At 42.4% G+C, this 27239-nt stretch overlaps 2 protein-coding genes across 2 annotated transcripts in view; one reads left to right on the top strand and one right to left on the bottom strand.

The window, feature by feature from the left end:
* LOC109429325 (RNA helicase aquarius) overlaps window positions 1-27239 on the top strand; it is a 323063-nt gene that overhangs the window by 1483 nt on the left and 294341 nt on the right. The gene's annotated exons all lie outside the window — the stretch shown is intronic.
* The window catches only part of LOC109429326 (probable G-protein coupled receptor Mth-like 5), a 94207-nt gene continuing 79657 nt past the window's right edge, over window positions 12690-27239 (bottom strand). The window contains exons 4-7 of the mRNA XM_029860238.2: window positions 15504-15631; window positions 14198-14553; window positions 13628-14131; window positions 12690-13566 (exon numbers count right to left, since the gene is read on the bottom strand). Of these exons, the coding sequence (XP_029716098.2) occupies window positions 13308-13566; window positions 13628-14131; window positions 14198-14553; window positions 15504-15631 (1247 nt within the window). The 3' untranslated portion in view covers window positions 12690-13307. The remainder of the gene's footprint in view (window positions 13567-13627; window positions 14132-14197; window positions 14554-15503; window positions 15632-27239) is intronic.

Raw genomic sequence — 27239 nt, 5'->3', positions numbered from 1 at the left:
GCAAACTAGAATGTGGATGAATCTTGGAGTTATAAACTTGCACCGTAATTCTTCCCAGAGAGCTTCTTTAGGAACTCCGTCAGGGATTATTTTCTGGAATTCCTCCAAAGATCCCTCCATGATTTTGCTCGCTGAGTCCTAGCGATTTTTTTTCAAGGATTAGATTGTTGTTCGAATTCCTAGGAGTTTCATAGAATCAACGCCAAGGTGCATTTCGGGATTTCGCCTGAAGAGGCCTCCACGATGCTCCCGGAAATTTGTCTCAGGATTTTTCAGTACCTTATAATTCCTTTGTGGATTTCTAAAAGTGTTTCTTCGGGATTTCCTACAGAGGTAATTAATGGTCTAGAAATTCCTTCTGTGATTTCCTATGAAGTCCTTTGAAATTTTTTCTGAGGTTTTCCAGGATTCATTTCTGAATGTCTCGCGATATCTTCTTGGGATTATTTTAAGAGCTCCTCCCGGTATTTCTTCCATCGGTCTCTCCGCGTGAATCCCTAGCAAATAGCAATGCTAAGCGCAGGAAGAATAACCTAAACAGAAATGTAGGTAAATTATATTTTTAATACAATTTTATTTTTTTGTTATTGGTTGGGGCAATATGCACTCCATTGGTTGGGGTAAAACGCATCTATAGCAAACAAGCTATTATAATATCTATGAGCGCTCTGTAAGTAATCGCAAACAAAATTGAGCTACTGTTCGTCTTAAAATCTTAGAAAACATGCATTTTCTCTAAATAGGAGAAAGATTTATAAACTCGACGATGCATTTTTCCCCAATGTTGTGATGCATGTTGCCTCTTTATTTGAGTGCATCCCGCAAAATTGTTCTAGTGCATTTTATCGCGAGCAAAAGTGCATACTGTCCCGCATAAACATTCGAAGTCTTCACAAAAAACTTTATTTTCAAAAGATGAACTATATTAAGGCTGAAATTTTGTTTAATATCGCTTAGAATGAAAGTATTTGCAAAGAATGCATGCATTAAAATAATGAATTATTGCCTTTTTATATGCATTTGGACGCATCTTCCTTAACTGGTGTGTATTACCCTAGAATCCCCTATTGGGGCACCTTTAATAGTTTTTTTTCGTATGTATTAACGAGATTTTTAACCCTAGGCTAGTTCATCTCGAGACCCACGCTTTACTTCCCTTCCGAAGGAAGAACCCACATTTTGTGAGTATGTCGGGAGCGGGATTCGCATTCGATCCCAGGTCCTCGGCGTGATAGTCTTGTGTTCACCAGGTCCGCTCCACAACCTTTAATAGTGATTGGACTTCGAGGAGGGATATGATTGTTTGAACATATGTGCAATCTTGCACTCTTTTCCACTGAAACATCGAATCCTGATTAATCAGTCCATTTTGTCACGGTATTAACTGCCGTTTGAAGCTTACGACTAGTACTTTTAGGGGTTCTTAGGGTTACAGTAAAATAATATCGTCTGCGTAAACTAGAATGTACACTTATTTGGACAAAACTCCAAAGACCCCGTTCATCGCCACAAAAAAAAAAGAGTGACGGCAATGACGGAGCCCTGAGGAACGCCCGTGTCTTCGGGAACAGATTTTGAACGGTTATTCCCAATTACTACCTGAAAAGATCTGCCATTTAGAAAAAAAAATATAAAGGATAGCATGTTACCAGTAACACCCCATTGGATCAGCTGTTTGAGCACGTTCGGTGCCCATGCTCGGTTATAGGGGAATCAACGTATTTTGGACACAGCGTTACGCCAATATATTTTTGACATTTCCATTTGTTTTTGCTGTAAGTGTCCAAAAAATATTGGCGCGTTGCTGTGTCCAAAATATGTTGGTTCCCCTATTCCTTAGATAAATCAAGAGAGGCTATTTCGATGTGGTCACCCCGACCTAATGCTTCGTCCAAAATCTGACCTAGTGCTGCGAAGTACGTCCCTGTGCCGGATCCAGATCTAAAAGCATGTTGCCGATGATCTAACCTATTGTTCTCTTGAAGATGCTGTAGATATTAGCCTTCTGTTGATCAGTCACTCCATTATCTTTGATCTTTGAAACAGCTGGTGAGCGCATTGGGTCGGTAGTGTTTCGTCCCGCTGGCTGATCCAGTGTTTTTTATTGGAATTGGAACTACCAAACTGTGGTTCCAGCTGGAGGGAGATGTACCATTAGTCCAATTCCATTTTCTATTGAAATATCTAGCAGGACAGCTTTACAACGTAGCGGCAGTCTCTTCACCATAGGATAGCCAATATCATCTGGTTCCGATGATATTCCTTTATTTATTTATTTATTTATTTATTTATTTATTTATTTATTTATTTATTTATTTATTTATTTATTTATATATTTATTAGTTTTATTCAATATTAATTCAATAACACATGGGTACAAATAATTTACATGAGCTGAGCTGTGGGTAACCTTTCAACAGCTATAGTTCGAGAATTGCAAGACTATCGGCGATTAGGATACTAATTCAGATTAAAAATAATCAACTAAAGGAAAAATTACGAAAAAAAACCTTTGAATTAGCTAATAGAGTTTAGGGATAGTTGGAGGAAAATATGTATCTTAATCTAATATCACAGGTAGGTGTTGCAGCAGCGGATTTGCTGAGGTGGTGCATCCCATCCAGAACTTTGGAAGCACACGTTGGAACCAGTCGTCGATTCTTTCTACGTTTGTGGTTTTATGAACGTCGTCAGTTGAATGGAATGGCTCCAAGTTCAGCATCATCTTGAGGATTCGGTTCTGTTTAATCTGGAGCTTTTTTCTGTGGGTTGCAGCACAATTGTACCACGCCGGAAAACCGTATGACATTACAGGCTTGAACACCGTTTTGTACAAAAGCAGTTTCGAGTTTGTGTCCAGATGTGAGCGACGATTAACCAGCCGATAGAGCATCCTGATGAGCTTATCACACTTACTCAAGGCGGTTTTGATGTGCAGGGCAAATGTAAGTTTGCGATCCAAAGTCAGATCCAAATAACCTACGTCATCCGACCATGGAATATGGCGCCCCCATACAGAGATATCGTTTTGTGGAAGTTTGCGGGGACTTCGTTTTCGAGTTAAAAAAATTGCCTGCGATTTTTCAGCGTTTGACTTAATTTTCCACTTTCGTTGATACCGTTCGATGGCATTTTGAGCCGCTTGTAATTTAGTGAATACAATGGTCGGGTCAGAGTCGGAAGCGATGAAACCAGTATCGTCAGCGAAAAGATAATATTTGACATCTTCGAGCATCACCAGGTCGGCGGTGAAGATATTGTACAGCGTGGGGCTTAGCACAGCACCTTGCGGTACACCGAATGGTACATCCATGTCGACAGATGACCATTGACGCACACTTGGTAGGAACGATTCGACAGGAAGGAACGAGTAAGTTTCAGGATGTACATAGGAAAGTTACCTTGAAGCATTTTGTGCAGGATTGCTTTCTGCCATACTGAATCGTATGCCTTCTCAACATCTAGAAGCACCATACTAGATGATTTTCCCCGTGCAAAATTTGAGCGAATCTCCCTTACAAGCCGCACAAGTTGATGATTTGTAGAGTGACCCCTGTTGAACCCGAACTGCCCATCTGGAACAATCCGCGTGATCTCCAAGTGTTGTTCGATGCGTTTGAGAATTATGCGTTCAAAAAGCTTGTTAAGGGAAGACAGCAGGCTGATTGGTCTGTAATTTGACGGAATCGTTGAATCTTTGTTCGGTTTTGAAATGGCGATTACCACGGCGTGTTTCCAACTAGCCGGAAAGTATCCGAACCGAATGCATGCAGAGAAAATTTTGGCTAAGAAGATATGGGCTTTCCGAGGCAGTTTCTTCAGCACACAGTTTAGTATTTTATCTTGCCCTGGAGACTTTTTTGGTTTGAGCTGTCGGATGATCTGAACTATTTCCTTTGGACGCACTAGCCACGGATGTGTTCCTGTCAGATCAGTCTGGTCGATATGAGCGATTGATCCATTCACTTCTGCAAGAGTATCTGGATCGTCAGGCATTTGATTGGTGTGGGCATGCGCAAAGCTCCTGGCCAAAAGCAAGGCTTTCTCTAGCGGGGAAGCGATAAACGTGTCTTCGTGGCGCAAGGGTGGGCTATACTTCGTAGGTTTCCGCAAAGCCTTTTTGATCTTCCAAGGTGTGTCGCGATCACCGTTTCGCAGCGTTTCCTTCAACTTGCTGAAATTAGCCTGATCGCATTCCTGTCGGATTCTACGATTTAGCGATAGCACGATGTCCCGGTAGATTGGGTCTCTCCTAGAAATCCTCTACATAGAGATGAGCGGAAGTTACATATGTCGATTCGGCAACGCTGTTTATTTTGTTTACAACAGCTGCCAACACTTGCTACAAAGCTAGATGTTCAAACTTTGTGCGTGACTTCGTTGTGGTTCAAGTTGTATTGTTTACATTTTCTAATTATGGTAGATTTTTTTTTTCAAAATTATGTTGAAATAGCGGAGAAATCGAAGAAATCTGAAATTTATTGCAAAAGTGTTACGCTAATCATATCGGCAGAAGTGAAACAAGAAGTAGCAATGGAAGTTTTCGACAAGTGCAGCAACAAAAGTGTCGTCATAAGCATGAGCTTTTGAAAGCATATTTTTTATCTTTTTACTAAACTTACATATGCCGCCAATTTCTCGTTATTAAAAATAAATAGTTTTAATTTATTTTGTTCCGATTGCAATACCGTTCAAACGACGCCTTTCTACGAACGATAATCATGTTCATTTGGCTTACACTTTGACAGTTCTCTCTGCACGATTGGCTCACAACGGCCGCCTCCGCAGATCTCTATAATGTAGGATTACTAGTCTCTCCTTCTGTACCACTGTCGCCGGCGTTTGTTCCGCAGCGCGATCAATGCTCGTGTACTCTCCGGGATTTTTGCAACTTCATACGTTCGTTTCTGAACTTCTGGAACTGAGGCAGCTTCAGCATCCATTAGCGTCGTCGACAGGAATTCAATAGCAGCATCAACAGCCGCTACATTGTTGAGAGCTATAACAGTCGGATCTAGCAAATCTAATTTAGAGTTGACTTCACGTTGGAAACGAGGCCAATCTGCCCGTGAGTAGCAGCGACACTTAGGTATTGAACTTTCGATAGGCGCCGAGAGATTAACGTTCAATATTACCGGGAGATGGTCTGATGACAATTCGTTGAGAGCGACTGGCTTGGTCATATCCAACAGGTTGTTTGAAAGGGTCAGATCCAGAGTGGATGGCCGGCCACGGCCAGTGGGATGAAACGTATGGGCGTCCGGAAAATGGATGAAGAAGTTGTGGTTGGCTGCCTCCTGATACAGTAGCGTTCCAGCTTTGTTAGCCTTCAAGCAGTTCTAGAGGCGATGGCGTGCGTTCAGGTCGCCGGTAATGAAGAACGGCTCAGCTCTTCTTGTGAGAGTAGCAATGTCTCGACGGAATTGGGTCCAGATCGATCGTCTCCTCGCCAGTGGTGGAAAGCATCATGCGCTTGACGTGTTTTTTGGTTCGCATCAAACACAATCTTTGCTCACGCGCTCGCGAACCCAAAAAGAGAGAACGGTTCACGATTTCCTGGATCGACGAACCAACACAAACCAAATGTCAAACGAGCAGAATCGCAGTTGGTTCGCCAGAAGGATCATAATGTAGAACACTTGGTTTGTTGCCATTTTTTATACACTTAAAGTTAATTAGTTTGGTGTTTTTTGATTATACTGGTCAGGTACCATTCCAATAAATGATATCGACGAAAAAGTTTACCAACATTTGATTTCATTACAGAAATATCGGCCGCGAACCTCGAAAATAAAAAAGCATCGCGCTTGCAAAAGATGCGATGCACTCGTTGGCGTTCGTGTCGTACGATCGTGAGACACAGACGTACGAACACCATCGCATAGCAAAAGTTTGCGATGCGATGGCATTTTTTTGTAGCGCGTAAGCACACGTTCGCGATCAATTTCCACCACTGCTCCTCGCACCAGGGAAATAGGCAGCAATTACATGTAGGTTCTCGTTTCCCACGCTAATAGAGATCCCCACGCTTTCGATGACATTAGTCGAAATATTTAGCTCGGTAAACCTGAAGCCTCTCCGAACCGTAATCAAGACACCTCCCCCACGTTCGGCGTCGTTGGAAATACGGTCGAAACGGATACAGGAAAAATTTGAGTGGTAGAATGCTTGCTTATGCTGCAGCCACGTTTCGGTTACGATCCCTACGTCCACCTTGTGCCGCTCAAGGAAGTCGAAAAATTCTAGCTTTTTGCCATGAACGTTCCAGTTTGCCAGACGTGATATTCCTTTACCTTGCTGTAGAACAAGGGCATATTCATTCATCGATAGCTTCGGCTGGGATCCGGCTGAGGAAACCAGACAATACTTAGTATCGTCACAAGGAGCATAGCTCCGCAAAATAGTCCGCTAACGAATCTGCGACTATTTCTGGATTACGCGTGGTGCAACTATTGATTTTGAGGGAGCGCGCCGTTTTCCTTGGATGGCATTTAACCTTTTCCACAGATCGGTTGTAAATTGGTTGTCGTTGTTAATACTATCCAAGAAATTAATCCAGCTGTTCCGAGTTTTTCTATATTTTTTTTGTATCTTCGTGTTTGTTGGGGTGGCCGGCTGGTAAGCGTTTCGCTGCACGGAGAGCTTTTCTCCTTGCTTTTACCGCGTCTTTAGTTTCTTGTGATCACCACACCATGGAAGAGCTCGGCGCCCAGGGGTAGTACTCGTGTTCGGGATTGATGATTGTGCAGCGTTGTGAATAAGGTCAATCGGGTCAATCAGTTCTGAAATTGAACCGGGTGTTGTTTCATCTAAGCTAGCTTCCACAGAACTTTGGAAGGCTGACCAATCTGCTTGGTTATACAGCCAACGTGGTCGACGCGAAATCCCAGGTGAAGTCTCATTAAAGAATAATGTAATCGGTACTTGATTACTTCCAAGCGTATGTGTTATCGATGCTGATGTCGCTGTAACATCCACCGTAGTTTCCTTTTGTCCGCTAATAAATGTGGTGGACCCATCATTCAGAAAGTTAAGGTTGAATTCGTTTGGCACGTCGGTCAATAGCGTACCACGAGAGTTATTCACCGTGCTTCCCCATATACAGTCTCCCAATAGGATGATCGGTTCTGGTATTTGCTCCAAGACGTGACGTAATTGATTTTTAAGATCTTAAGATATGCCATTCTTTTAAGATACAACGGAAACAGGGAAAGGCCACGAGATACGGACGGCTACGAAAGGAAGTTCGGTATCAAGATTAATTTGGGAAAATGGTATTGCTACCGTAATGCCTAGTGCAACGGAATGGTAGAAGTTTCGACCGCACATGGTAATCCACTTGTAGCCTCCAGAAACGGAGGTTTCCATCCAACTGGACGAGGCTTTGTGAATTTCCTGAGGAGCTAATATTGCCGGTTTTCGCTCCCGGACAAGGTACTGAAGGTCGACTGTATTATTTAAAAAACCATTCATGTTCCACTGTAAGGCAAAAGAACTACGTATACAATGGTGGGTAGATTGCGGAAGGTCTGCAAGAGGAGAAGAAATGCTAACGGGTGGCCACTAAATAACGGGAATGCTTTTAGCAGCTGATTAAAAACAATAGAAGCGTCCATAGAGTAAACATTTTTTAGACAAAACCATCGTCTATCTATCCACAAAGTCAGCGTATTTTTTATTTTGTGTCAACTTATTCTGTTCTGCAGAAAACGACATTGAAACAGGAAGCACTACCAAAACGCCTTGGACGGCTCTACTGATTGCTCAAAACAATCGTAAAAAAAGTTAATAGTAAACCATTATAAAACTAGAACCCGCCCGGTTTTGAATGAATTCCACATTTCGGCATCCCAAGAAACAGATCCTGAAGGAAATAGAGGAAAACTAGCAAAACCAATAAGCATGATATCATTTCACATAATAAAATCTTCTTTTGTGACATGGGCTGGATAAATCAATAGAATGCCTTGTTAAATAACAAATATTTACATCAAATCACATTTACACATTGAACAACATGTAAATGGTTCGTTATAAAAAAATAGCACAAAAAAAGTTCAACAATGAACCGCAGTGCACAAATTACATCGACACGTTTTGGTGATACAGAAAAATAACATTTTTTGGAAATTTCTATAAATGTCATTTACGGGAAAAGGCTACAACCAAAGCAAAAAAAAAAAACAAGTCAGTATCCCCATTTTTTCTTATTACTGTTTGAGTGTGTAGATGCTAAAGGTAGCTGAGAAACCATTTATTTTGACCAACGATTTCACAGACGCAGAAAATGCGTGAAAGTAAACTCTGAAAAGTCGTACAAAGCAGTTGCTCCAACATCACTGCAAAAAAATACTGTACAAATTACTACGTTCAACTTTCTTAAATTTTATATTTTCCATGGACGTACATTGTTAAACCTTTACGATAGTTAAATTCAGATTGCCATTTTTAAAGATCATATATTTTTAAGAGCACATTCAAAGCATTCCCGTTATTTAGTGGCCACCCGTTATATGACGTACCTGGTTGATTTATACTTGAGTTACCGTATCTCCTGGCATGAGATTTATCATACAACTCGGCGTTGGTTACCTCCAAGCCCAGAGGTTGGAAAAAGCATTGTTCCGGTTAAAAAAGGAACGGTTTACAACGATTTCGTATAGGGTATCTTCTTGTGGACTTACTGTTTCCATACACGAATTCCACGGTGTCCTCTGTGTGCCGGAGGGAGTCCACCGGTACCGGGAGAGATATCGTGGCCGCATTGGTGGGGATCTGATTACTCGAGCCTCTGCTGTATGTAGATAGTTATTGCTGGTGGAGTATTGGTTTACATCTTCGTCGCTTTGGATATCATCAGCAGTGCTGAAAAATTCATTTCGTCATATCCAAATTCAATCACCTACAGCTCATTTTAGAAGTTGAACCTGAGAATATGGTATATGGAAAACTTGTGCGGCTAGACCAGTTCTGCAAGAAAGTCACGGAAAAACCGCTATTTTTCGAATACATAATATAAATGTCACGGACTACCTTCGAAAAATGCGAATGATATTCACGGTAAATATCATTTGGCATTTTTCAAATGTAGTCCGTGACATTTACATTAAATATTCGAAAAATAGCGGTTTTTCCGTGACTTTCTTGCAGAACTGGTCTAGCCGCACAAGTTTTCCATATACCATATTCTCAGGTTCAGCTTCTAAAATGAGCTGTAGGTGATTGAATTTGGATATGACGAAATGAATTTTTCAGCACTGATCATCAGTCATTTCTTTGTTTTTCCTGTGATTTCTCTTGGAGTTGAAAATATCGTTATTGACATTCTGCCGGATGGGCGGATAAACATTTGTTGGCACGGAAATGACTGATCAAAAAGAGATATACAGAGTATTGTTATTCTAGATCATCGATTCCCTGGTCACCATGGTCGCTTCGTTTTGGTTGCTTTATTTAGCTATATTATAGAGAATTTCAACCCTTGGTTGGTTCACGCTTCGTTTTGGTTTAGAGGGTTTACTGGAGTCGCTGCCGGGATCACCTTCGGAGTGATTTCTTTTGGAGAGGGTGGTTTGGATCGAAGCTATCTATCGATTACGCTTCGTGCTGTCATCGGATGAAATTTCCATAGCTGGGTCGGGTCGAGATCTTTCTTCAGTCGATTTTTCTTGTGCTTTTTTCGACCTTTTCCTGGCTGTGATGTCCATTCTTGATACTTGCGGAGTAGTTTTTTGTGTCTGGTGTAAGATTCAGGGTATCTGTTTGCGGTGTCGAGTTGGTCGGTACATCCTGAATTTCGGGAATATGTATTTCGAAAGGAGTAGTAAAGCTTGATTGGGTTTCGATGGCATTCACGTAGATCTTTCTCAAATATTCGATTTCCAGGTCCTTCTTCTTGATTGTAGCCTGTAGCTCGATGACACTTTTGATTAGTTGGTCTACTCTAGTGATCAGGTCTTCGATGGTGCCGTGCTGCTGGACCTTGTCCATTCGCTGTCCAACGCTGCGCCCTTGTAACGATCGTTCCAGTTCAGTTCAGTTTTCGATTAGCCGCCGTACCGTTTTAGAAAGGTCTGATATTTCCTTATCTTTGCTAAGAGCTGCTACCCCGGCGAAAGAACCACGATTTCTGTTGTTTTCCTGCAGCAATTATCTTGCGAATTATCTTCTGGCCTGTGGATAGGTATATCTTTTATCGATTCGGATGTGTTGAGCATCTACCTCCTTCATGTATATCGGGCATTTTCGGCTGGACACCGGGTGGTCGGTCGAGTTGCATGATTGTTACACGTTAAGGGTCTGCAGCGCCCATGTTATCAGCCATTCCAGAAGCGGTGGTGGTTCTATCATCCTCGTGTACTTCGGAGCACCACAGACAAACAGACGTAACTCTTAGAGGAAATTCATCAAAAATTTTGCCCGGTGTCATTTTCATGAGCACACTGCCATCTGTTGGTAGAACCGCGCGCGACACCGTCGGCCATGATGGATTTCAATTTGACGTTTTGCTGACACGCACACTACTAGACAAATTTCCTGTAATTTTTGTTTGCATCATTCAGCAACGTGTACACTGACAAACGTCAAAGCGATCGAACACTAGCGCATCTGGTGGAGCGATCGCGTAAATCAAATAAAATTTGAATTTATCGTTAAATGCATGTACCAAGCCGTTTTGAAGAGTGTTACGTCTGTTTGTCTGTGGGAGCACGTTCCACAGGTTTGATTAACTTGTAAATAACGTTTTTTGGTTAGCCCATATTCCCAGCACTTGTAACAGAGATGGGAGCGGGGTAATGATTCCGTGTTTTGTATCTCGATCAACCAAAATCGATGTGATCGGCAGCTACTGTTCCAGAGATGGTCAGAATAATAGTGGGACTGTTCATCAACTTACTTTCGGAACTCTTCTTATTGATACGGCAGATGCCGCGGACTCCTTGACCACTAAGCTGTTCCAGGAGGTAATCATCATTCAGATCCACACAGTCATATTTACTAACAACACATTCCCGTTTGTTTACCGTTAGATGTTCCACAATCTGAATTCTTGTTCCATCTGTAAGCAGGTCCATTTTGAGGAGCATTTCGCACCTTCAGTGCGTAAGAATACCACGGCGCCATCGATCGCTTTACCGACCCATTTTCCAATGGATGTTCGCAAAAGGAATGGGTCCAATGGCAGTGTACCTGTGGTTGCTTTCATCTGGAGGACCTGGATGGCGCCAGAGCAACCATCGTTGTCCATGTGTAGTGGTACCATGTGGCCTGCATAATCGCCACGGTACAAGTTGCTTGGCCCTTACCACCGGGACCCCTTGGATCCCTAAAGTGGGGCGAGGTCCTGAGCATCGGCACCATGCCGGAGTACGGAATTAGATCCACCTTATTTGAACTTTCTTTAGCTAATGCTCACATGTGGTTAGAAACAAAAACAACAAAAGAGAAAGGTTTTAATCTACTCACGCACACACACACACACACACACACACACACACACACACACACACACACACACACACACACACACACACACACACACACACACACACACAAACGCTGGATGCTCGGAAGATACAGGACGTCCTTTCCGGATTCCTCCAGAGTTCCATCTGTGATGTCTCCAGGAAATCTTTACGATATTCTATCAGGAATTCTTTCAGAGATTCTTCTAGAAATTCCATTCGGGATTTCTCCAGGAGTTCCATCTAAGATTCCACTAAAAATTCCTTTCCACATTCCTTCCGGGAATTCATTTCCGAACTCCTCCAAGAATTCTATCTGGCAATCGTTTAGGAACTCCATCGGGAATGGCTTGAGAATTCCATCCAGGAATTCCATCCGAGATTCCTGCAGGAATTCTATCCGGGAAACCCTTTTCCGATTCTATCAAGTATACTTTCCGAGAATCCTTAAGGATTTCTTTCCAGATTGATCCAGCAATACCTTGTCGGATTCCTCCAGAAGTCCATTCGATATTTATTCAGGAATTTCAACGGGATTATTTAAGGATTCCATCCGGGATTCCTTCAGGTGTTTCATCCGGGAATCTTCCTGGAATAACATCAAAATTTCCCCCTTAAAACTCCTTCCGGGATTCCTTCAGAAAATGCTTCCAGGATTCCTTAACGAGTTACTTTCGCGCTTTCTTCAGGAATTTTTTGGTTAATGGTCCAAGAAAAGCTCCGGAGCCGAAGGGAGCTCAAATACATAGGTTCCGGCTTGTTGAACCCTGCTACTAGTTTATATTAGATGTACTAGTCCCATCCCTTCCAGCCAACAAGAACTTCTATAAGACGTAGAATAGGATGCTGAAGTGGAGGTCATAAATATGCGTACATGCTTTCATTTATTTCATGCGTGTACGCATATCACCTCTCCATTTCAGCATCCTATTCAACAGCATATGCGATTGTACTATTAGCCCTCCGATGATGTTCATGTGGTACGCTCCTACTATTACGGTCATTATCCTCCTTAATCATCGGCTTTGGATTGACTTGCGCTCTTGTTGCTCCACCAAATGCTGCACAATGGAAGATAGTAACTTTGCAGCTATAATACAGCATCGGATGCTGTGTTCAATTACGGTCCAATAATTTTCCAAGATGTTTTAGATTTTATTCTTGTATCTTTTTCAAGGTGTATATCCATGATTGGAGTTTTCTTTCATGAAATAATCTAACAACCAAGCTATACAATTATCATTTAGTCATTAGTTAAACTAAAAACTTTTGTTGACCTATCCTACTTACGTTTCTCTTTTTTATGAGTCTTTGTCAATGTTAATAAACTTGTTTACTCTAAGTGTTAACTGGAAGTTAAGCTCTTTCTTTCCTTAGCACTAGTATCTACCTAATCGGTCAACAATTGCTGATTTTGTTCCTAATGTTATCATCGCTTCGCATATGACTCATTCAATTTAAAGTAAAGCACACTTATTTTGTATATGTATTATCATTAATACCACCTAGAATAATTTGTTTCTCTTTTCGATCGTACGTAACCTAACCTAGTGAAATGGATCAACAACTGGACGTTTTTAGTCGTAGGTATTCATGTCATACAACCATCGTTATAGTTATATCTATTAATCTGCACCAATTCTTTCACGTTTCAAAGGAATGTGTTTTTCCTGACTGTCTCACGGTGGAAGACCCCCGCATTTGGTTATGTCCGTTGCTTGCGCCGGAGGAGATTCTTTTCTAAAGATTCCAAGTTGAATAACTAACTTCGACGTCGTATGGGAGATTCTTTCGGTACTCTGACTCTGACTTGGGTTTGTTACGGTGGTGGTGCCGCCGGGGTCAGTAATCACCGCCATTCATGTAGGTCATCTCGTCGCCCCAGTCGGACGTTTGGGGAGGTTCATTGTAGCAGCAGGACTTTTTCAGTAGGAATGTGACGTGCTTCTGGCGGAGGACGCAAATGTAGAGGATGAATGGGGCCTGCAGGGCGTTCACGACGATGTGTGTGTAGAGCAGGGCGTCGTAGTGCAGCCAGGATAGGATGAGGAAGAGCCACGAAATGCTCATGACGAGGAAGATTAGCGAGAACATGACGAAGCTGTGAAGTGGAATGTTGTTTGTATGAATCTGTCACAGAATAGTAAACCAATTGTACTTACTTTCCCTTAAGTTTGTGGTGTATCCGCCCGTACACGTTCATCCGGTTGATGAACTTCATCGTGGTGACGTAGAAGAAGATGTTCACCAGAATGATGAACGCGATCGGCGTGAAGAATACGGCAATACCCAACCAACCGATGTTATCCTGGTCTTCGAAAATGCTCGAACTTTTCTTCGCGTTTGGCCCATCCAGGAAGAAGTGGGAGAATATGGCCACCGCAGCCATGGTAGCCGTCGCGCCCCACGCATATCCGGAATACAAACAGTACTTGCGACCGTCGGTAACTCGCAGAAACACGTTACGAGCTCGAAACGTTTTCCAGATGTAGTAGCCCATGCTGTTGAGCCAGAAGAAGGCCCCCAGAAGGCTGATGTAGAAGAAGGAATCTGCCACGACGAAGCTAACGTGACTGCTGAACTCGGTGAATATCCGGACCAGATCGGCTGCTTGGCTGATGATCAGACACACCGTGATGGATGTGACGATGTTTCCCACTAGGTCTCTGCAACAAAGAAACAAAAGTTTTCATAGTTAGTACCTGTAAAAGCCTATTCTCCCAAAAACCTACCTCAGCGTGGGCAGCACAAAGTAGATAATCGCCACCACCAGCAGGATCACGATGGCCATCCCGTGGCAGATCGGGTTGATAATCTTGCGCAGCAAAAAGTCCGTGTCCGTCCATCGGATGGCCTTCTCCGGTGAGCACACGGTGGCGAAAATGCCCTCCGGTTGCTTTTCGTTGCTACTCAGCGCCTTGTCCAAACAGTACTGGCCCTGTTCGTAGTCGTACTGGAACGGAGCCTCCGTGTGGATCTCGGCCACGTACAGATGGTTCCAGTCATCTTCCGGTTCGTTGCGGGCGTGCGGGTCCAGTATCAGATGACGCACCTTGCCGTCCGGGAAGAGAATCAACTTGTCCTCGCTCTGCGTGGTTGGTTGTTGGAAAGAGAAATTGTGGAAGATGTGGACACGCGTATAATGAACAAGAGTAATTTAACGCTTGTCGGACCACGTGAGCGGTCACTGAGGTTTTGGATTGCATCCAGGAGCAGTTTTGTCGCGAGATAAACTGCCGGTGGACGCATAATTGTCCCATGTGCAAAAACAGACAATCGAGAAAATCGCGTCCAAAGTTCAAAAAAGTAAAATGCCTCAACTATGAAGCTTAAGTGCTGAATCGTGTTATAACATCGACCAATTTTGAATTTGAGCACTAATTTTTGTTTTAGAGCGATTTTATTGTTCCATAGGATTTGCAATGAAACGTGACGCTTTTGCGTCCACTTTTTAGAATGTGACAAATCGGCGTTTCATTTTTTCGACAATTTTCAGAACAAACTAACTCTTTTTATTTCCCTGTATGATAGTACACTATAAATCATGTTCATAAGCTGCAAAAACTCAATATTGCCAAAAATGCACATGGGACAAATATGCTTCCACCGGCAGTAAAGTTTTTGCGACCTTAAAAACATGGACGACATGCATCACAACGAGTTAATCAACGAAGTTTTTTTAAGATTCATAGGTTAAAATTGAAAGACTATACAACTATTTCTACTTTGGAACTGTTTTGATTTTATGAAACATTGTAAGTATTCAAATGATGTGTTAAACGTACTGCCGCAACCGTTTCGTCATCTCCATCGTCATCATCTCCCATGAACTTCGTTCGGGTTATGACACTAGCAGCAGTGCATTATGGTGACGACATCAAAGCTAAAAGCTGGGATGATTCGCACCGCATGGTATACACATGAACACTCCCATTCTCATGTGGGGCGACTGCTGATGGCATTGATGACGACAAAGATGACCACGTAGTAAAAGCTCGTACTGCTGGTGCTGATGCTGGTGGTAGGACGGAATCTTACCTTTTCGTAGTGGAAGATGGGCCACTTTTGCATGGTACCGCAGTCCGGAGCTCCGATTATGTACTTGATAGCTTCGACCTGAACGTTCTGCGCGCCATTGCGACCGGTGAACTCCGGTACCCACAGAGCTGAATAGTTAAAGCAGAGAATATGCGGGTTAGGAAAAGAAAAATATGATACTAATAAAGTACAGGACAGAGGAAAGTTATTTGTTTTTCAAGTTTTAAGCCAAATAGATTCGAGAAGGTTCTCAGAACCATAATAAAGCCAAAATTCATTCGTTTGGACATTATAACGTTTAAGAGGACATGACATTTCTACTTAACTCTGACATCCTATTTAACTCTGAGCTTACTATGTCCATTGACCATTTTTTTGTCCTTTGGGCATCTTTTTCTTCCTGGCATACGGCTCCAAAAAGACAAATTCTGCTTCTTAGTTTAGTGTTAGCTTTCTATGAGCACTTCCACTGCGATTTAACACTAAAATACAGTGGAGAATCCCCCTCCTCTTATGCTGAAGCGCTACCAGGGCGTTTTTGTAATCAACAAGATAGCGTCTACGGTAGATCTCCCATTTAGAGACCATTTACACCCTCCGGGTGCCTCAACAGTCTGTTGAGGATGATCTCCTCGAGCACTTTCCCTGCCGTGTCGATTAAGGTTTAGCCGCTTACAAACCTATGGGAAGACTGCCTTGTTCAGGTATTTCTGCATAGCAGATCTGAACATCCCGGGAGCCTCTGCAATAGCTACTTTTAAGGCCAAGTTCGGAGCTCCGTCCGGAAACCTACTCTAAGAGACTTTGCTACCCCACAAGTTCCTTATCAGTTACCCTTTCCTCATTGCCAGCCCCAGTCCTCCAGCTGTCCTACGAAAGCAGGCCAAGGACTTGGATCGTGACACGGAAAAAAGCCCCTCGATGATCCCCTCCAACATCTCTAGAGACTGCTCTGAGAAGTCATCACACCCCTTGTCTTGGCCATCACGATCCTGTAGGCATCATTCCACGGATTCCCATTGACACTCTTACAGAGACCCTCACAGCAGGCCTTTTCACTTGCCCTTATCTCAGACTTCAGTGCGACTTTGGCAGCAGCGAACACCACCTGTCGTTCATTTCGCTCTTCCCCAGTACGTGCTCGCTGCATCCGTCGCCGAACCCGTAGACAGATGAGAAACAGGTTCGCAATCCTTAAGTCTATCAGAAGGTGGACTTGCCTAGACAGGGTGGTATCGCGAGACCTTCGCTACCAATTGGTAAGTAAGTTTTGCTCACAGCAGTGTGCCCTTCTACCTCGTCGTTGAAGTAAGATGTATTCCAGCGACTTAAGCCAAGCCTCTCAGGTCTTAGCCTAGTCGCTTCTTTCTCTATCCGTCCATGCGGTTTTTGTAGTCGTTACTGTGGCGAACCGCCAAGTGATCGCTTTGAGTGTAGAGCGTCTACCTTCCAGTTCAAACTATTAGGCCAAGACAACAAAATATAATGTCGGTGATCGGCTCCTCTCCGTTCCGGCTAAAGTTCTTTTAGTAGTGACATTAGGACAACTAGCCTGACCAGTGCCGCTATCAGGATCTGAATCCGCTGGTTTGTGGAACGGATATTCCACGACCGGGGTTATAGAAGGCAACAGTTATTACCACCGGCCTTCACCCTGTCAGCACGATCGTCATACAGTCCAGCATTTGTGTGAACTGCTCAATCGACCACAGCGAATGCACATAGCAGCTACAAAAGAAGGCCGTGGCTACCACGAAGCTCTCGTAGGATGTAGGGACCTAACTTCTGGGCTGGATATTTGCGCGTTGTCCATATCACCGCCATTTTGGACCCATCCGCGGTCCAATTTCCGCTACTTGATGAGTACTTTGTATGGGTCCACTATGATGGCGATATACGTGCCCCACTCAGCGACTGCCGGACAGCTAACAGCACAGTGCTTCAGGTTCAACTGCGTTACCTACACAGTGACTTGTCATCTGAAGTTCTTCTGGATGGACATCTTTGACCTCCCGTCGAATCCTTGTGCAGTTTGCAGATTTCCCGAAACAAATCAAGTACGTAAAAGGGTTCGTGTTTCGCGCCTTATGACGAGAAAATCTCCGGTGGCTTGTGTACGCACAGCGAATATACCTATCCTATCTTGAGCTTACCTACCTATGTACTTTAGCGAACTTCTTAGCGTCTACCACAGGTTGCTGAACCAATGCCTCCTGTGTCCCTGCCGAGCGTTTCCTTAGCCGGACGGCTGCGGTGTCCATGCGGAGTAGAATACTGCGTACCGTGGGTACATAGTTATGGATCACACACAGTTACGGATCAATTCGATGTTTACGGTCAAATGTCGCCTCACTGCACAGCATGACATAACCCAGCATACTCTTCATAGCATAAACACTACACTATGTCACGCCATGCCATGCTAAGCTGCAACATACGACCGTAAACATCGAATTGATCCATAACCGTGTGTGATCCATAACTGTGTATCCACGGTACGTCAGCTACAAGACCCACGAGCTTGACACCGCTCCTCATCGCCTTCACGACCTCTGAGTACTTAGACTCATCCGTCTTAATGTTGAGAGTATCATCATTTTAGCGATTGGTCCTTGCTCTCCTACCTCTCCTGGACTTGGTGTCCTGAAGCTGTAGAAATTAGCTTGTAGACGTGTGTATTCAGTAGTGGTGGTTCAAACTAGAATAAATGTATTTCTGACGATCTTAAATCCTCTAATATTCATGGCATACTACGGCTTCACTTGCTCAGTCTTTCAACTTCCAACACTCCTCCGAAGTCGTAGTCCCATGCAACTCCGGAAGTACTTCAACTACGGTTTCTGCAATGGCTTCGTTAGTCCGTCAGCTATCTACTCATCCATCCGTACTCACGTAGATAGATTAGGTTGTCAACTCCACGATCGAGGGCTTCTCTGTTGTAGTGATGCCGAATGCCGAGAATTGTACCCGGCATCTGTCGCTTTCGGCGGTGCAACTTTGGTTGTCGCAGTTAGGCTGGACTGCCTGCGTCACTCCAACAAACTTGTGATACTGCGCCACCAGGATGCCTCTTGTACGGCGGCCGACTCCGCCATGTACTCCGCTTCACTTTTGGTTGGTTTTTGCAGGATCACGATATCTCGCACCTCCTGAAGAAAGAAAGACGTATCCGCTTGTGGATTTCCGCTGATTGGGATCCGATCCCAAGTCAGCTTCGCTATACCTTCCAGATTGGCGTCTCGCTTGCAGTGCAACTTCTGCTTTGATGCTCCCCGAAGGTGTAGGGGAACGTGTTTCCCGACTATCCAGTGCTTCGGTCCAGGGTTTTGGTTGAACCTGGTGAGGACGTTGACCGCAAACTGGATCAGATACATAAGACATCCGATTACCTTCTGGAACGACTTCCATCGTGGCGGACTCTTCGTCGTTTTTTGGCGACATTTCAGTTGAGAGCTTCTCGCTGTAGTTCATCGAAATTTTGAGGGGCATGTGCACTCGCTCATGTTGCACCGCTTCCATACGGTCTCGACGTACGCCTTCTGGTCCATGATGATACCGTCGTCGTTTGTCTTCTCGATCGGAATTTCGTCGCAATGCTTCGCTGTTCCGAGATTCTTCATACGGGAGTGTTTGCTGAGATGCTCCTTCCACTTGTTTTTCATGGCTTCATCGTTGCTCATGATGATCATCAGATCGTCCACGTAGATAGCCACAATGACAATCTTTCCTGCTCAGTTCCTCACGTACACGCAGGGATCGTATTCCGTGGAAGTCTGTCCAAATTTCTTCATAGCAGCATCAAGCTTCCGATTCCATACTCGACTTGAGCTCTTATTCAGTTTGCAGACCAACGTTTTGATGATGCATGTTGGTTGCTCCATATAAATCTTTTTGTCCAGCTCGCACTGTAGAAACGCCGTTACAGCGTTTTTGTCTAATATCATGTAACTAATGACGTTAAAGTATAGCCTAGGATATGCCGAAAAATCAAAAATTCTCAATTTTACCGTGACGTACTTAATGGGTGCTCCTGCTCCCTAAAGGAATAACATCAATAATAAAATCTCAATTTTTGGCCTAGGTTACCAAGCGAATAACTTTTTTCACAAGTGTCGAATTACTTTGCGGTCTTCGGAAAAGTTTTTCGGCATATCCTAGGCTATACTTCAGCGTCATTGTTAGTACGTTTTAGACAAATTTCAATTTATGAGCAAAATGCAAAAAACACGTTTTTCCATACCCAATTCCATACAAATGTCAATCGCAATCAGTGAATCAAAATTCAACCATCGCGCAACAATAATGACGATTTTATTGACCCAGTCTAATGTGTATCTTTGTTAATGTCACTTAGACCAATTTTATTATAGAACCCTTGAAGAAGATTGAATATACAATAGAAACGTCGGGCGTAGAAAATATGCCTTAGTTCTGACCACTCTAAAGACTGAAAGCCGAAAAAGTCTTCCGGTATAAGTCTCACTTTTACCGGCTTTTTCGGATTCTGTACTACACCCAATGGTAGATACCAGACCTCAGTTAGTTCCGTAGACTTCAGCTCCTCAGCGTGAATACGATGTGCATATCCCGTGGGTTCATAGTCTGCAATCTGCTCCTTCAATATTGTTTCAAGTATTGGATGCTTACTCAACCGGGTTTTCTAAATCGTTCAGACGTCTCACTGCCATTGGATAGATGTCAGGGAAGCAGATGCGATCAAACTTCCATAACAGTCCCATTTCGAAAACACCGTTCACCTGTCAAGCTGTTGCTTCTAAAATCTCCCGCTCTCGTTTGGCTTCTGGTTTTACTGTAACACTTGATTTCTCAACCGCAAAAAATGATTGTTCCATCCACTGATGTAGTTCTCTGTTTCCAAGTTCGCCGTCCAAATGTAGATTCATCTGTTTTATGACTGTACCACTGTGCATGCTCTTCCCGAAGATCTACCAACCAAGGCTGGTTTTGATATCAACTGGTTCGTCGTTCCCTCGCTTAGACGCAGCGTGGATAGCAGTCTAACATGTTCGATTCCGATGATGATGTCAGGAGGTGCATCCGCATCACTACAAACTGGAAAACTTTTCAAGCAATGATAGAAACGTTGCAACTTAACGTAGCACATAGTCTGTCTCGGCAGTCAAAGATCCTGTACTGTTCCGACACTGTGAACTTCTTGCCTTCACCGCTGATGGCGATACTGATACGTTGGGATTCCTTCTCGTCTCTCGATATATTGCAAGATTGCTTTTTGTTTACTTGAAACAAATTTATCAGTATCCAGCAGTACTGGAATAAGGCTTCCATCCGTGGGCTCGGTCCTTCCAAAATCATCCGTAGAATTTGACGAGGAAGTCGACGTTGAAGTGGGAGCAATTAACACCGAAATATTTCCAGCATTTGATGTCACAATGCTGGCATGGCTGGTGTTGTTACGGAGATGGATACCGGAATCGTCACTAGATATCCTGGAGGGTCTATCCACTGCGGTTGCCACCTGGACCTCTGTTGCCACAGTGCCGTGATAAGTTCATCCGCGTCCAGGTTTTTGACCTTAGAGTCGCTTCCGCGGTGAGAGCCCTCATCAAGCACCTGCGAGTTTCATCGCACTTGAGCTCGAGGAGCATTTAGCCAGTAAGAGTACGTCGTGTACTGCGTACGTTAGCTCCAAGATCCACGAGCTAGGCATCGCTCCTCATCGCCTTCAAGACTTATTCTGACTCTGAGTGCTTAGACACGCCCGTCTTAATGACGAGAGTGTCACCTTTCTCGCACTTGGTCCTCATCCTCCAACCTCTCCTTGATTTGGTGTCCTTAAGCTCCCGTTTTTCTTTCTTTTTCCTCTTCGTCTTCAGCCTGTTCACTCTATCCCTGATGTCTAACCACTGTCTGTTAAAAGCACATAATCTTCCGTATTGTGCTCTCGGATAGCAAAATCTGTGTCAGCGGCGTGGCTTACCAGGATATCGAGCATGTCATGTGGACATGCGATAAGCATCGTGAGGTTAGATCTAAGCAGTATTAAATTCTCCGGATCCGCGAAGAGAACAACAGAAACCCATTAGAGAAGTGTTGGCGGGTCTTGATTTGGAGCAGATCAGTTTTTGAAGCGTGTAGATTTTGTATGTCCTTGTTTTCGTAGTCCGATGTGTGGTTTTGTTGTTCGTTCCCTGTCTTTCGATGTCACCCTTCCGTTTGTACTCTTCTTGTCGATTGTCTTGACAATCTGCCCCATCAGTGTTTTGAATATAAATTTTCAAATAATTCAGTTTAACACCTCCTTATAAATTTTCAATTGTTGTTTTCCCTAACCTATTTAGCCACGAGTACTGTGGTTCCCCAAACTAACATAGTTTATGACAGTACAAATTTAAAAGTATGATATCAGTTTACAAACAAAAATATACAAATTATTTCGGCTCCGCTATGCCTAGGTGGTGGCCGAGCCCACCAAATCTAGATGAACATTTGAAAATGGCCTATCTGCTTTTTGTAAACACACATGTTTCTGTCTTTGTAGGGCCCATCTGCATCCACCCACGCACATCAACACCCTTAACAGATAGCTTGAAGAACACTCTTTCTGATAAGGGTATTGATGTGCGTGGATGGATGCAGATGGGCCCTACATAGACAAAAACATGTTTGTTTACGCAAAGCAGATAGGCCCTTTTTAAGTGTTCGTCTATAAATTACAAATAACTGAAAAAAAGACTGATCCAAGGCCATCTGAAAGTTGAACCCAGATACTCTTAGCGAGGTCTTGCTGAATTGCTAGTGCGTTTTGTTTACTCCGCTCTGAAAAAAAATAAGCAAATTAAGGATTTTTTATCAAAATTTTAAAACAAATTCTTGACACATTTTTTTTAATTCCATATCATGTTTCAAAGAACATCAACTAAGTGCCACTTTCACATCTCTACTGCTCAACGTTTTCAATCCACAGCTACATACAAGAAACTCCATAAATTTTAATCAAAAAACATTTAACTCGATTCTCCGACGAGACGACCCCCCATTTCTCTCGCATAAAGGTGTAGGGGTTTGGCTAATTCCCGTCTAACTAAGCACAGACCAATAATAATGATCGAGTTTATTCTTACACCTCGCCTAATGTCTCATGGGCATTTTGGTATCAATTACGAATTTATAAATGAGCATCCATATCGTGTAAAAACATATTGTGAAAGAACTATAATTTCCTTCAAATAGGAAAATTGAATAACTGTTCCTCGAATTTTGTTTCCGTCTTGTCCAATTCAATTCAATTCCCGGACACGTTCTACGTGATACTATGGTACATACACAGTGCAACGAAGAAATCTTTCTCTGTGGTTGTGAAATACGATGTTTCGTAAGCAGAAAGTCCACGCACACATTTGCCTGCATTCTCCCTAGACGAAGACAACTTGTTTACATTTTACCGACGATAAAAAAGTGATTTATTTAATTGATTGAACAGCTTTTGCTGCATTCTGCAGCAATGAAGTGCCACTGAGCTTTTGTGGGGTGTGAATTGAATGTTGGTTCAACAAGTGAATGTGGCGAAGTGAAAATTGAACGGTGATGAAGAACAATTCGGCAAGCTGCTGCTTTGGTGCGGTTGTCTTCGTCGTACGCAAACGAGAAAAAAAATTAAAATTCGTAAGTGAAACGTAAAGTTTCGCGTAATTATTCGATTTGGGCTTGTTAGACTATCAATAAGTCTGCTTCCATCTAATGAGTCATTGGCAAAGGTTAAGTAGGAATATCTGTAATTACTAGCTATTTCCCATCTGATATGACGGGAATTAGTGCACATGACGAAGTAGATTTCTACCCTATATGTTAGTGACCGTGGCGGACACGTTGTAGCCATTAGACCACATTCTAACAATCTTGCATCGCCAGCACAGCATCCAGTATCACCATACCAGAAAGTCTCCATGGGAGGAATTTCCCAAACAATAAAAGCTTCTAAAATCGTTGCCAAAAAGTTTTGCATTATAGTCTTCGCGCTCTATTCCTCTGCTGTCTCCCACCGCTCTCGCTTCGCTTTAAAAGAGGCAAAAATGCGGGTGGAAGAATTCCCGCTCCCTCGTAACAGCCAACTTTTCCAATCCGCTTCGAAGCGAACCGGGGGTGGAACGTCCGGAAAAGCCAAAGCAAAGAAAGTTTTCGTGTTTTCCGCTGTTCTGCCGGTTAGTTCGTTTTTTTACGATACTTCCGTAGTCGGTGGTAAATCGGTATGGAAATCGATTTGGACGCTTGGAAGTGAGCAGGCGACGTGACTCTACCGACTCTACTGGTGTTCAGGAGTAATGAACCGTTATGAGTCATGCGTTGTCAGTTTATATATGTCAAAGTTGCAGTTGTTTTTTCGATTCTCTGTGGTCGATAGTAGGTTCATTAAAACTCGAAGATTTCCAAATATAAAACATCATCCTTACTCAGGATTCCTGAGTGGACATGTAGATATCACTTTGCATCAGTACACCGGGGAAAGTTGAAATAGCGAGTTACGTGAAGTTATCCTACAATGAAAAAAATTCGAATGTCCATAACACATAGTTTCGAAGCAATCTTTTGTTAAAGCCAATTTATCGATTTTTTTTTCAAAACTTCGCGTTTTATATTGTTTTAGCTGTTCCAGCTTACCCCGGCGAATCTTAGTGTTGGAAATTCCGCTCTAAATGCTTTGTTTTTTATACATACGAAAAAAAAGTAAATAATTATTAAAACAGTTTGGTTAAGAGTAATCGAATGCCTTTCTGTCATAAAACTATCTTAAAGAGAACGTAAAAAAATCTACAAGCATTATTTTCGTACAATAAATGCATAAAGAGTTTCTAAGCTTGGTTTCAAACATTTAGCCTGACTGTTAAGATAAAATTCATAGTAGGAGATGAACCAGCCATAGGCTGAAAATCTCGATAACAAAGATAAAAAAAATCATAGTAATGACATATCTCTCATTTTATTCTTATTAGTTTTTCTCTATCATGGTTCTCAGCACCTTACCTACTGGCAGTACTCATTAACTTTCTTTTGCTTGTACAAATAAACGCTAAACTTCAATTCTGATTGAATACAGTGCGACAAGCGCACCCTTATTAAAAATAATCTCTCAAGTTTGCAGTGGCTACATCAAACCGGAAACTGCCTTCGTTGATTCACTCTACCTCTTCTTTTTAAAGACAGCTTCCAAACTCATAAAAAAGAAATAAACTAAGAACAAAGTTTTGTGTATTGGGGCTGTTTTATGCCTCTGTGTATAAATCTTGCGGCTATTGGCAGCACCGCGTTGAAAAAAAGAGGAACGTTTTTTTGCGAAATCAGCGAAGTTACTTGACTCCAGGCGGTGTGGTGAAATCTTTTCAAATTGCTGGAGGAGAGTCTCCTAATGGATGGCCGGATACAAGGGCGAACAAGTAGAAAGTGAGCCAAGAAAGCACGTGAGAATTGTTGAACATCAATTTAAGAACTGAATTTTTGATAATATCCTCAACTGACCATTTTTTTTTTCGAATAATATAATGGCATGCCTCTTCGCAATATGCCTCTAAAATTCAGGAGGAGGTTATCCCTGATACATTACATGTCATTTTTACCAGTGGCGATTCCCTAACCTCAAATCTACCTGTTCAACGAATGTAAATACTTAGATTTTCTCAACAATTCGGCTTGTAGTTTGTAGAGAACGATGAGATTAGCCGTTTTCGTCCATGTACAATTTTATTCTGATCCTGAATCCTCCGCAAATGCAATTTTTAAGATCGTTGAACAGGTAAAAAGTGAGGTTACGAGACGCCACTGATTTTTACAACGTTGTCTCAAGACGTAAAACTGCATGTGTTTAGAGGCACGATGTGCGTTTAGTTAACGAATAATTGAGAGATAAATTTGTGAAAAAAATACTACGTGGTTCTGGGAAGATTCGAACCCACGACTCCGTTTAGCTAGTCCGGCGCTTAAAACAACTAAGTCACATAAGAAGAGGCGATTCTGCAGAATAAACAATCAAACTGGATAATCATCCTAGGTGCCATCCTAACCACAGACACACTGGTATAGCTGGAAAACGGCAATTAATTAGTTGTCATTGCTTAAGGTATTTTGTGATAGATCCTCAGATTTTTCTGAGTACTTCCGCAGTAGATAATCAAAGAATTTCACCACAACAGAAAGAGCAATATTCAAGCTATCTGATAAGTGTGTTGATGTGAGTGGATACAGGTGGGGCATACAGAGACAAAAATGTGTTTGTTAACAAGAAAGCAGATAGGCCCTTTTCAAATGTTACGCTAGAGGTTTTTACGAAATCGTTTTGAGGAACTTCATTTATGATTAACCGGATCAGAATCGTAAATTTAAAGCGGAATTCATCTAGAAATCTGCACTCTAGGAATGTAATTTTGGGGACATGTTTCACCGATGGATTTCAGACATGGTTCACAAAAAAGTTTTGAAGATATGTTTGGGAAAAACAAATTTTCAGCCCTTCTTGAAACATTCATGAAGAAATTGAACATGAGCTTGAGCTTCATTGACCGCCCGTAGATCCAGTAGATGCTGCTCTAGTATCGCAAGATCAGCTACGATCAGCACAAGGAACCAATGAATTAACTGCTTTCGGTAAATCAAGCGCCGTCAGGCGGGGCATTGATTGATCCGAAATTTCCCCACTAGATGGCACTACTTGGCATTAACAATTTAGTAATATAATATCTTCATGCGAACTTATCTGAAGATCTTAAATTTTTAGAAGCGTAATGTCTTCAGGAAAGATGCTCAGTCAAGCGGTTACAGATAGTGGACCGTTTGATTCGAAATTCTACCAATAGGTGACGCTAGTGAGCATGCAAATTTAATATCTCATAATCTCAGTATCTTCATCACATAGAAAGATTTTGTGTTCGGCAAAGTTGTTAGATAGGTCAAGGACTTACAGATGTAAAATTTGATTCGGAATTTCACACACAGATGGCGCTGGCTTAAATTTGTGATTATGTGAAGTTGTTCAGTAGGTGAGGAACTTATAAATGATGGATCATGTAATTCTGAATGTTGCTCATAAATGGCGTCAGTTTGCATAAACATTGTCTACCTCATATGTCTAATCAATCATTCTAATCATTTGGAAATATTGTGTTTTTGGCAAAGCTGTTTGCTACAAGAACTAACCAATTATAGACCATTTGATTCGAAACTCTACAAAAAGATGGCGTTACTAATAATATAAATTGTATATTTTATATATCCATGGATCTTGGTTACATACAGAGACAATGTCTTCAGCAAACTCGTATAATAGGTCAAGAGCATACAAAAATTGGGGGCCACTTGACAGAGATGGCATTCTCCTCCATTGTGAGAATTTATAATCATACGTTCTATTGGGTTACGTACAAAAGGCTGAAAGAACAAATGGCTGAATAACAAAAGGCTGAAAATATCAAAAGGCTAAAGTCTCGAAAGGCTTAAATGATAATTAGAAGCCATAAATTCAAAAACATTCGTTTATTATATAAAGTCCATGGTATGCTTTATTGATCAGCCACATGGTTATGGCAATATTTCTCACTAGCGCCCCCTATTTGTGGAGTTTCAAATTGTTCAGCCCATTATCTGTAAGTCTCTGACCTACTCAATAATTTTGCCGAAGACTCCATATATCTTAGTGATCAGAACCCTGAGTCATATGACACATTCAATTTGCTTGCACACTAGCGCTATCTATATTTTAAGTTCCGAAAC

The sequence above is a fragment of the Aedes albopictus genome, chromosome 1, assembly GCF_035046485.1.
Source record: "Aedes albopictus strain Foshan chromosome 1, AalbF5, whole genome shotgun sequence".
NCBI classification, from domain to species: Eukaryota; Metazoa; Arthropoda; class Insecta; order Diptera; family Culicidae; genus Aedes; species Aedes albopictus.
Note: the sequence above shows the minus strand (reverse complement) of the source record. Positions and strands in the feature narration are given on the sequence as shown.